We start from the raw sequence: 12,749 nt of genomic DNA, 5'->3' as shown, positions 1-12,749 counted from the left end.
TCTTCCTCTGTCACCCCAACCCTCCAAAAAGCAGGAACTCCAGCAACACTTGAGGGAAGAAGAACAACTTTAATAATCAGTCATGATGACCCTGATGAAGGTCACATATTGGTCAATTATTAAAGTTGTTCTTCTTCCCTCAAGTGTTGCTGGAGTTCCTGCTTTTTGAATTCTTTCATCCTCTCCATGCACCTTGGAAGCAGGTGAAGTTGTGCCAGAAATTTTTGCTGCGACCCCAACCCTCCAAACCAGGTCACATTTTTTGCTTTTCCGACTTTCCGAGTGGGGAGTCCGACTTGAGGGAGAATTCCAGATTAAAATTCCGACTCGCAATTCGGGATAATTTCTTAAATTTAACCGGATCAATTTATTTAGCAGTTTAACCCGAGTTTATTCAGAAGATCCTACATTCCCACGCCTTCGTGGGTTGCTCTGGAAGCTATGAAGCAAAACAGCTGTCACCACTCCTAGGGGAAAATGAATAAATAAAAAAATAAAAATGAAGTTAGCCTGCACCGCCAGCAGATGGTGTATCCGGTGCCCTGGAGCCAGACGCCCAGGCAAACTGAGCATGTGAAACATCCTAAAAACAAACCACATATGCAGCTGAAACAATGTATTATAATGTAATACATGTTTATCTTGGTCCTTTAAAACAAATAACACGCCGAATGAGGAAATGACGTAATTTGTGCGATTCCTATTAATTTCTTTGGACTTTCGATTCAGATAATTTTCCCCTGAACTCTGACTTTCAGGTTGTGCGTTAAAATAGGATTTGAAAGATCTCTCAGGCTTTTTCTTGGTAATTTACTCCAAAATTCTAATAAGTTTATTGATGTAGTAAAACAATATTGTGGTTTAATCGGTTTGAATCCATTTATATTTTTACACACGCAACATAATAAAGTTAATGGGTGGCATTTTTGTCAAATAATCAAAAGATTCAGGCTCATCCAAGCAAAGTAATTACATCAGTTGTTTTCTGAAATTAATCTGTATGACTGTGAAGGTTTTATACATGTTCAAAATAGGTAATTTCTAACTTTATTAATCTAATACAATTAAACCTTAACGAATGGTGATTCTGTTTGCGACTATTGTAATTTCTAGACAGGCAGTCAACAAAGTGTCCTGGCCTGGCATTAAAAGTGATTTAACCCATTAAAAGACACCACATCAACATTTTAATTGACATTTAAAAATCTCCAGTATCCCAGTGTCTACTAAAATTTCCTGTGAAAATGGTCTGGTGAAAGGACTGGAGTGAAAATAAGCAAATATTCAAAGGCAAACACTGAAACACCGACAGAAACCCTAAAGAACTTTTTTTAAATATAACATTAACATGTTGGACTGTTGGGCTGTTTTAACTGAAGTATTTTGCCAGCTGAGTATGGCAATAATCTCCGCATCTACATTTTCCATGGAGTAAATTGCACTTGGATCCCTTTTGTTTTGGATCAAAGGAAAACAAGCAGAGCAGAGTCTGTTTTACAGGAATTTATTGGCTTTTTCAAAAAGTGACAATAGCTTTTATCCATAAAACTAAGGAGTCACAACATTGGCTTGAATTAAAGCACAGCTTGGAGTCTGAATACAATACCGATGAGCAACATGTACTTAACCCCTGATCTAGTAGTTCAAATACATTTTGTAAATAGGCAAAAAATATAACTGTAGCAAATTCTAATCTTAGTTTTCAGTATATGATGCATGTACATGCTATCAGCATTAATTACAAAAAGCTAGGATTGTGGGGAGATTAAAGTAGCATTAACTGCAGAGGTAATAAACAAAAGATATTCATAGTGTTAGTTTAACAATACAGTGAGTGAGTCTAACTTCTGTGAAGAAAGATACAAAATAGTCAAATCACATGATTATAACAAAAAGATGAGTACACTGTATACTACACCATAACCGACAGTAGCTTTGTTACTGTTATTAGCAGGCATAAATGCTCTTTTAGTGACATTGCTTAGCCAGTAGTGATGCTAAAAATAAAAATAATAACATAAATCAAATGTGCTGCACAAAAAGGTTTCGGATAAATGCCCACAGAGCATTAAAGGCTCTCTTGTTCCCCATCACCAAAACACCTGAATATTTCTCTTCCAAATACAAAAATCAAGTTTTCAGCTTCGCACTCCTGGGCAGCCATACAGTCGAGACACTTCTAGGGGGAATATTGCAAAGAGGAAAGAAAAAAAAAAAAAAAAATACCACAAACACGACGGGTCCAATTGGAGCCAAATGCATAAAATACTGGAGATTTTTCAGGGATTCGTAGCACTGTTGGTGTCAGCAGACCTTTTTCCCCAGCCTCAATTTTCTCTCTGTGCTTCAGGCTTCATTCGATCCATAAGAATGAATTAACATGAATCATATTAGGGCCAAAATTTAATTACTGACAAAGAGGTTATGGTACATAAAAAATGGAGGCAATTAAATTTCACAGATTGTTACTTCAAGGTTTTTGTTGATAGCAAGGTGTGACGACTGCCTTCATAAAGAGAAAGTGAAGTTTTTGACTTTTAAAATGGTTGATATGAACAGCAGGGAAACAGCAGCAGACTGTCAGCTGTGTTTTAAAGGTTTGAGACGACAGAACAAAGGATTTCTTTTCGGCTAAAATACAGCATGTGTGCAGAGTGTATTTGGCAAAATTTCTTCCACTTCAAACAAACTACCAAGACTGTAAACAAAAAACAAAACAAAAAACTGGACAACCAGTGGAAGAAAAAGTTGAAGACATTCCACGGTCCGTTCTACAAAACATCCAATCCATTTTAGAAGGCCTCAAGAAATTCAGTCTCGTCTATACAGTATACATTGTTAGGAAATAACTAGGGTCTAAAATAGTCCAAACCCTTTCCCCTAAACCTGACCCTATGTTGGAGTTTTCATGGAAACGGTTGGTATAACTGTTGCAGCTACACATATAGAAGGACAGAATCTGAAATACATTGTTTTTGTGTGTGTTTGTGTATACTGGTGTGTTTCTCCTGTGTCGTTAGCCACCCTCACCACTAGCGGTCATGCTCCCCTGTAACTGTTCCAGTGAAGGAAGTCTTAGAGGAGAGAGCACTTCTTCCCCTTCTTTTTGACAGGTGGAGGGCACAGGACGGCCCGGATGGCCTCATCGAACACAGTTTTAAGGCCACGCTGAGTCAGGGCTGAGCACTCCAGGTACTTTACAGAGCCTGAAGACAGGAAACAGAAAGGCATTGGTTTATTATTTGAATCTGTCTTCCATGACCATTTACAAAAAAAGGATCAGTGATAACTGAAGTTATTACCAATCTCTTTGGCCATGGCCAGTCCTTGGGGATAGGTGATGGGAGAGAGTTTCTTCTCCTTCAGCTTCTCCATGGTATCCTTGTCATCTCTCAGATCCAGTTTGGTGCCCACGAGGATTATTGGAGTGTTGGGACAATGGTGTCTCACCTCAGGATACCACTGCACAGACGCAGGAGTTACAAGTTAGTGGTGTAAATTTTCAGATCAGTCAGTGTCATCTTTAACACTTTATGTTATCATATCTCCGACTTATTACCATTTTTAATCAAGTGAAAGTTTTTTCTACTCATTAAAACTCATATAGGGCCTTTCTGTGTGGCATCTGCATGGTCTCATCATGCCTACGAGGGTTTCCTCCCACACTTAAAAGGCACGTACGTTGGGTTAAGTGGTGATTCCAAACTGTCTGTAGATGATGTGAGCTTGAATAGCAGTGTTGGGCAAGTTACTTTGAAAAAAGTAATTCAATTATAGTTACTAGTTACGTCTTCAAAAAAGTAACTGAGTTAGTAACTGAGTTACAATATTCTAAAAGTAATTAATTACTTGGAAAAGTAACTATTGCGTTACTTAAAAAACAACAAAGAACGTTTAACCCTCTGGCGTCCAGGGTATAATTGGCCATTTTTTTACTACTCTTGATTTTCTCTCCACATTTCCTTGTTTGGTATCATTCTTTTTAGCACAACCTCGCGTGCCTGAATTTACAGTTATGTTCTCATTTTGTCATACTGTATAACCAGAATTGATCTAAAATCAGACAAAAACCATAAAATCAGAGTAGAAAAAGTTATATTTTTACTGTAACAACCATAAACATGTTTAATGAATCATATTTCATAACTTCAAATGCAAATATTAATTGTCAATTTTAAAATCCTATGCACAAGTTTTGCAAACAAATTTATTTGCACCTTGATTTTTTAAATAACCATTTCAAACTATTTACAGAACAATCAGCTGTTCTTCAATAAGATGCCACACAAATTATTTGTGCCACTCCAAAAAAATCATTTCTGTCCACTATAAAGGAGAACATCAGAGCCTGATACCTGCAGGTCTGCCAGCAGCAGGTGTATCACTCCTGTTTTCTACCTGGAGACAGCAGTCGCCTCATTGTTCTAACACACAACACAAAACTATCCACAACACTACACACTAACTACACAAGACAACACATTAACTACACACTCCAAACACGCTAAACGTCACAAATCTCACATCTCAAAACTCACTCTCTCTCTTTTTCTGCTCTCTCTCGACGTCACTCCTAAAACTTCCCCTGTTTTGTTTTGGTTTTTTGCTCATAAGCAGAGAGTGCTTGCTAGCGCTAACGTGGCGAAACTATTGAGGAAAAAACGCCGCGTATATATTGTTTATCATGACTCTGGTTTTACGTGGCCTATCGACACAATTTAAAAACTGGTATATATCACCTTGTTGCTTTGTCTTTAAGTGGTCATGTGATTGGCTTACCACGACTACTTTATTCTTCCTCAGTCAAACAGCAGCACTCATGCGATTGTTTTGCCCCCTGAGCTCCAGGTGTTGTGCTAGACAGCGATCGTGATTGCCGTCCGCGGGAGCGCGCAGCTGCTTAAAGCTGTAGCGTCCAGATTACTTACAGCTACTTCCGTGCAGCTGATATAAGATGCGGTAAGCTGAACACAGTTTAAACCGTCTGTTTGTTGAAAAATAGTAACGGACCGTAGGGCTGTTCGATATAACGATATATATCGGATGACGATAGAAAAACGTCTATCGTTTCATTTTACGCTATCGTTTGTTTCGTGGTGTCGCAAAATAAACTGTTTACGGCAATATTTTTTCATTATTTTGATGGTCACTGTAGTGGCTATATTAATTTCCTAAAGTTCTCTCTTTCTCTTATGTTTAATATAACCACACTACAGACGGACAAGCGCTTGTTGTTATGCGTTGTCGTTAGCAACAACGACGGTAAAACCACCTCGTGTCCGCTTGTTTATTTTCCACATAAACCTTTCACAATAAAGCTCAAGATCCTGTTGAGACTTTTCAAAATAAACTGAATCACGTGAAAGATGCAGAGTATTTAATAAACCTTAGACTCAAACGTTAGAACAGGCTTTTCCCCGCAGCACGCTGTGTAATAAATACTCACAAAGAAAACAGCGGCCGTTACAACCTATGTCTAAAAATGTATCGTTTCATGCATCATATAACACACTCGACTCCAGGTACGCGACGCCCAGCTGGAAACACTTCACGCAAGTCGAGCTGCCCGACATTCACAGAATTTACAGAAAATGTTACATTTTTGTGATTTATATCGTTATCGGACGATAGATGTCTTAATATCGGGATATGAGATTTTGGTCATATCGCACAGCCCTAACGGACCGCGTTTCCTTGTTAGTAACTGTAACGGCGTTGTAACGATAGGAATAGTAATTAGTTAGACTACTCGTTACTGAAAAAAAGTAACGCCGTTAGTAACGCCGTTATTCCCATCACTGTTGAATAGTGAACTTTAAGCCCCGTCACTGCGCCTGTGTCCAGACATTAAACTCAGCCCACTCTACAGATAATGACAGAATACTCAGAATGACTTTATGACATCTTGAATAAACAAATACATATATTAGCACCAAAAAAAAAGGTGCAATTTAAGGGGGAAGGCAGAATTAACACAACTGTCAAGCTGTGTGTCACCAAGAGGAAGTGTGAAACAAACAGGGCTTGCTTCTTATCAGCACATATGAGGCTTAATGTTTGCATTCTAAACTGTTTACTTCTCTCCCATCCACTCTGAAAACTCTGGACAAAGCAGTAGGTTAGCAACACTAAGCTAAAATTACTTTGGATTAAAGTAAATGTGTTGGTCACTTAGACCCCATCCCAATGGAAACCGGTTAGTGTGGACCTGGTGTGAAACTTAAGATGGTAAAAAGGGTGACAAGTTGATAAATGTGTTTAGAGTAAGGCTTAATCTCATGACAAGCCTAGTGATAAATAGGATGTAAAATCACCAACAGTGCATTCATTATGTGGACTTATGGTTATTTCCAATTCTTTAATTTAAGTGTATCACTTTATTTTTTCACCAACTCCTGAGAAACTGTCCCTTCAGCTCATAAATACTCAGTCATTTTCATCAGCTTGTAGTTACCAGCATGTCTATGTTTTTTTAGTGTGGAGCGGGCAGTGTAAAGTGGGTTTACAGCTACCCACAGCATCCACATTTACCGTATACTGTAAGAGAAGTGAAAGTTAACCAAGACAGTAAAGCTGTGAGCAAGAAAAGCAACACAATGTTGCTGTGTGAAGCTGAAAGGAACTGCAGAGTCAGATAGTAATTTCCTGTGGTTTATCATTCCCTTTGCACAAAAGTAATCATATGACTCATGGCATATATGGTGAGGTTTGTCACACTGCTTCAGCTCGTTAGTGTAAAATTATCCACAATGTTGAGCAAATGTATCTGTAGTCCAGCCTCCGTGTTATTGGTCTGTCAACTATTTTTAGACCAGCAAGGAGCACAAAGATCATTGACTTTCATACAGTCGTTTAATGCAAGGAGCAAATTCTCAAAGGTAAAGGCTAACTGATAACATTTATAAATTCTTTTAATCAAAATCAACAGATTAACATTAATCTGCTCCTTCGGCTCACAATAAACACACTGCTGAAAAACAGACCCTAAAGATGGACAAACAGCACAACATATTGACAGCTATGCTTAGTTGACATACTTTACCGTGTACAGCCATTGCACTGACTTCACCAAAATGAAAACTTCATACTGACAAAGTTCTTGCACATAACCTTAAAGGCTAAACTTTAGCTGAACAGATCAAGCTCTTCTGAGAAAATAAAGTGATTAGGTTTAATTTGCTCACAAAAGGAAATTATTCTGGTTTATGTGTGTTTACTTTAAGCTAACGTAGACGAACTGTGTAGCAAACTTTCCTTGTGTGTCTCACATGAATAATAGGGATATACTTCTGAAACCGAGACCATTGCACCACGTTCCATCTTCCCGTACAGCGAAACACACACAAAGGTGGTAATGCCAATAACTAAGGCACGCTAACCTAGATAACCTGCTAACATTTTACCCAGGTTTAAAGATAACCTGGGTAAAATGTAGACAAGACACGGAGCAAAACAACTGTTTTCTCCTTCTCAGCTGAATGGGCCAATCCGAACAAAACTGTACAATCACCACAACATACAGTGATTATTAACATCTAAATATGAAATGAATCATTTAAGAAAAAAAAAAAAAGACCTGAGATTAAAAAAATAAAATAAAATAAAAGATTTCCAATGTTTTTGTTATTCAACTCCTCCAAAGGGGGGGAAAAAAAAAAAAAGGAGGTAGTGCCCCAGATGTGATTTTGAAAAACTGCTACACCCTTGTTGGGGGGTGTAGCAACAAGTAACATAGCAACAAGATGCAGCCTCACTGAGCCTTTCCAAAGTGTCGACTTGAAACTATATACCAGTTTTTAAATTGTGTTGATAAGTGACCAAAGAAAGCGTTAAATAAACCAGCTGTGATACCTGCGACTGTTCTTGGTCAGTCGTTTTCATAGTCACTATTTGTTCTGTAATTTGAGGTGACTACGTTTTTTATTTTACAATTTCTCTACGTTACAGCACAAAAGAGCAACTATTTAATTTCAACTGTTCTATTTTCTCTTAACTATTGCTTGATGTATTTTTTGTAGCTATGATCTTTTGTCTGTAAAAGCCTAGTGTTGATGACAAAAAGGGACTGTCACAATATTGTCATTTATGAAAAATGTCCGTGTGCAACTGATGTTTACAAAAAACAAAAAAAACAAAAACGTTAAAATAAAACATTTCAGTACATTCAGATTTTTTGCATTAAAAGAAAAAAATACTGAATGGTTGATTTGAATGAGCATACTTGTGCAATTTTAGGCACTATACAGTTGAAAATAACATCTGTTTCTGAAGGTTATTTATCTGTGACATATATCATGTATCGTGATATAGCCAAAAAATATTGCGATATTAGATTTTCCTCATATCGCTGAGCCCCATCTCCAGCTGGACAACAGGAGTAGTGATACACTCTCCAAGTGTCATGCCTGTGATGTGCCCCTCCGTCTTGTGGTGAACAGGAAGTATTTTTTGGGGCGGTACGAATCATTTGTGTGGCATTTTGTGTGTGATATGTTACTCTGTTTTTTGCTAAATATGTACGTTTGTAGTTTTAGAAATTTGTTGTTTCTGGTTTTCACAGTAAAAGAACAAAAACAAATTAACTTTTTTCTGCTCCACTTTATGTTCGTTGTGTGGTTTTGGGTCCATCATGTTAATATAGTGTGTCAAAATGAAATAACTGCCAGACATGGGAGATTGTGTCTTTTTTCCCAGCAGTTCAAAATGAGTTAAATGAGTTAAAAACAACCAATTATGTCCTTGAAGGGTATCATGCCAAGCAAAGACAAAGGTTTCACAATGAACAAAGTTTTACTGAGCTGAAACTCTTAGTTTCATTTCTACTTTCCAGATATTTGCCTTTGTTTTTTCATTTAAATTTACTGATTAATTTTCCATCTACAGTGGCTTGTGCAGCACAGGCAAAAAATAAGCAAACTTAGAGACTACAAGAGCACCAACAGGACTAATAAAACTTAAAAAAAGCTGACACCTTTCCAGCCTTCACTCGTTCCGACATAAAGCCATTACTCACCTTGGCACGGACGTTTTCAAACGAGGCAGGACTCACAAGCGAAAAGCAGATAAGAAACACATCCTGGTAAAACAAGGAAAACAAAGCAATCAGAGCCTGTAACAATCACTTCCTGTTAAGAACACTGGAAGGGGTGGAGGGGAATCCTGTGTTCACAAAGGTGTGCGCGTTTCTTTTTTTTTTTCCCTTTTAACTTCCTCATTCATTCTCAGAAATCAGACTCTGGTTTATGCATGGAGGATAATAGATGAACTGTAGCACAACACTGTCTGATTATGTTTTTGTTGTGGTTGTCGTACCGTCTGTGGGTAGGAAAGTGGGCGGAGTCTGTCGTAGTCTTCTTGTCCTGCTGTATCCCAAAGGCCCAGGTTCACCGGCTTCCCATCCACCATAACATTGGCGGAGTAGTTGTCGAACCTGACAGAAGTGATGAAGTGCAAATGAGCCAAGCCCTTCAGGCTTAATATAAATTGTTGAAATATAACTACTAAGATTTAAAAAAAAAAAAAAAAAAAAGGACAAGAAATACGCAGTGATCAACCTACCCCCTGATTTATTGTGCCCTTTTGCAACTTCTGCTCTCTCTTAAAAACGATTGCTCATTTTTAAAATCTGGCTGAACCAAAAGCCTGTTTGTCAACTGCCTGCAGAGCCAGTTCATGCCACAGTTAAGGCCGATAAAGATCAACACTTTGCACAGCTGGTCTAGGATCAGATTAGGTGCAGGGATTCTTCTTAACTTCCTGTAACTTGTATTCCTGGTCTAGTAACAAGCAAATGCTGTGATTGTAACCTCCTCTGCAAGACTCTATTTAAAAAACATGATGCCATGCTTGCTCATGCATTGATTGTGTAAGGAGGGTGGAGACCAATTACTGACTGTTATCCTCGCATAAATAAATAAATACTCACTGCGCTGCAGTCTCAGATACTCACACTGTGGGGATGTACTCTCCAGGAAAGGCATTGGTGGTGTAGCTGATGAGCAGACAGGTCTTACCCACAGCTCTGTAGGAGAGAAGATGTTGGATTAGCATGTATTGCGAGAAGGCAAAAAAAAGTGTGACTGGACTCAGATCTTACAAACATTGACATAAACAACAATCATTATAATTTCATTTCTACTGATAGTGTTAGGATCAGTAAATGGCACTGCTTACAAAAAACATCCCTGGTGTAATACTCTGGGAAAACGGAATTGTGTGATTTTCTAAGTTCTTCTTTTTGCAAGATAAAGTACATGAGCGCAGTGGTAGAGGAACATTTGCCAAATGTGAAACTTTCTTGGTTCCCTTCAGCATGCTACCCTCATGTCTACTGCACAGTTCCCCTTACACTCAAAGCAAAATAAAGAGATTCAGCACAGCCACGGGCTCCGAATGAGTCTTGCTGCTGCAGTATCTACCACACCCAGAGCAAGCGGTTATGAGTGCATTTACCTCCCACATATTGTTAGCACATCTTAATGTCACTGTCTTAGCTCGTGTGTTAATCCCTTGCTGCTGAGGAAGCCTTTAAATTTTGGGAAGCTGAAAAAGCCCTGTGTTTGTAGCTTTAACAGTGACTTGCTGAAATATAGCAGCGAGATGATGGACACACACAAAAGCTAAATTCCTAAGTAATAATAGCGAAACTTGAATTTAAGCTGTGGATGTACGACCTGCCCTGTGATGTCTGACTCACCTAAGAGTGAAAGATTAGTCAACCACTTGCACACTGGCCAGCCTGTAGTACCAATGCTTACTCATACCACCAACCTAATGTATGAAAACTGCAGTCTAAATAAATAAATAAAAATATAATAGTCAAATACGAGTACCCATGTCGGCAAAATTAACAGGTAGTAAAAGATTAGCAGCTAACTTTACCCGCTCGGAAATCTGTTGCAAATGGTTTTAACGTCAGGTACTCGGATGACAGCCTTTTAGCTACAATTACATTTTTAAAAGGTAAAAAAATAAATAGGTGTTTAACATAAACTAATGCCCGGCTGGGTTTGGTGAACTTACCCGTCTCCTACCACAACACACTTTATGGCCTGCATTGCGCCGCGGCTAGAGGAATGCTAAGTTAGCCCGGGAGCCAGCTAACGTTAGCTCGAGTCTCTTTTCCTTTGTCCGGGATTGCTCGCTGGTGAAAAGTCCCAACGAGCGTCTCTCTCCACCGGCCTGTGCAGCTACAACCGAGCTCCTGGGACGCGAAACAACTTAGGGAGAACTTACACTAACTTTATCGAGCAGTTTAACGCGAGTTTACTCGTGAATTTCCCTTCCTACATTCCCATGCTTTCGTAGGCTGATCTGGAAGCTATGAAGCAAAACAGCGGCCACCACCCCTGAGTTAAAAAAAAAAAAAGAAAAAAAAGTTAGTCTCTAACACCACCAGTAGATGGCACATCCGGTGCACTGGTCCATACGCCCACACAGACTTTGGTCCTAAATACCAACCGGAGGCAGCCGAATTTCAGAGGATTGGATGAATTGTATTATGATATAATAGACTTAAAGTTTAATATTTAATTTAGTTTGTGAAAACAAATAATACAAGCAAAAGTGGAGGGACTTTTTATGGAATAACACTGAATGAGGAACTGACGTCAGCTACACGATCCCTGTAATTTCTATGGACTATGGCCTCGGGGGATGTTTACCCTGAATTCTGTCTTTCAGGCTAGGCTTTAAAACAGGATTTGAAAGGTCTCTCTGCCCCAGCTTCACGTGTTTCTGTGTTACAAAGCATACCAGGCATCTGTCCATACCCTAAAGATCATTCTTATGTCGTGATTACCCCAACTTTTTTTATCATGACAAAATCGTATTTGGATGTAGTAGACAAGACCCACTGGTCTCTCAGTAAACATAAATTTCTTCTTTGTTTTTGCTTATGTTCGTAATTGACTAAGATTTTTGTTATTAGAGCAGGAACTTTTAGACTCCGTACTCTCACATCCACATTTTCTTCTCTCTCACTGGCTCCTAAATACCTTCTGTCTGTCTTCTTCCTTTGCCTTTGCCCAGCAGTAGGATAATTTCCATTTGTACCCTGTTGGTCGATATCACTGGAGTAGGACATTGTTAACCTGGGCCCTGATCAATTCAGTGTGAAGCTCTCATTTTTGAGCCACAGTAAGAAAGTGCTTTGAGTGCTCAACTACAGTAAAAAGGCAGTATACAAATCCAGCCCTTGTTTCTGATTGTGGCACATTTGTTTATTTATTTGGCTTGTTTCTCACATACACTTTGTCACTTTTGTTTGCTTTTTTTAACTTCAATTTTTACTTAGTAATATATGTGTTATTATTCTTCAGATAAAGGACGTTTCGAAGCCAGGCTTCCTTCCTCACTGGCACTATACTTATTGCCTTTGGACAAATACAAATAATTAAAAACTAAATGATTTTGTCTGACCATTACACTTAATTTCACATAAACAAAAAATTAGACCTAAAAGACCATTTCCACACTTGCAATCGTTTTTAATCTTATACATTTAAGCTTTGTGCATATTATTGTATTAATGTAAAACAAACCATTGTAACTACAGCATTTGTATGTTGTCTTGTATTTTTTGTTACCTACTGTCATATTTATAATTCTTTTCTGGATAAATATGAATATGAAGTTATGGCATTTTATGTGTACTTATGCTGTGATTTGTTTTTGTTTTTTTTTAAAACGAAGAACCATATTCCTGAGAGTTTAACCTCGGGGTTCCATTTGCCCTTTATTGCCGCTTA

The 12,749-nt window shown here is 38.3% G+C and overlaps 1 protein-coding gene across 1 annotated transcript; it reads right to left on the bottom strand.

The window, feature by feature from the left end:
• Positions 1-1,488: 1,488 nt before the first annotated feature.
• On the bottom strand, positions 1,489-11,384 carry LOC100697553 (ras-related C3 botulinum toxin substrate 1). The gene is made up of 6 exons (XM_003456361.5): positions 11,023-11,384; positions 9,950-10,021; positions 9,313-9,430; positions 9,014-9,076; positions 3,303-3,462; positions 1,489-3,206 (listed from the first exon to the last, which is right to left on the bottom strand). Exons 1-6 carry the CDS (start codon positions 11,055-11,057, stop codon positions 3,076-3,078), a joined length of 579 nt encoding a protein of 192 aa, XP_003456409.1. The 5' UTR covers positions 11,058-11,384; the 3' UTR covers positions 1,489-3,075.
• Positions 11,385-12,749: the final 1,365 nt, after the last annotated feature.

The sequence above is a fragment of the Oreochromis niloticus genome, linkage group LG4, assembly GCF_001858045.2.
Source record: "Oreochromis niloticus isolate F11D_XX linkage group LG4, O_niloticus_UMD_NMBU, whole genome shotgun sequence".
Classification (NCBI taxonomy): domain Eukaryota; kingdom Metazoa; phylum Chordata; class Actinopteri; order Cichliformes; family Cichlidae; genus Oreochromis; species Oreochromis niloticus.
The sequence above is the reverse complement of the archived record's forward strand: the minus strand, read 5'-3'. Positions and strand labels throughout refer to the sequence as shown.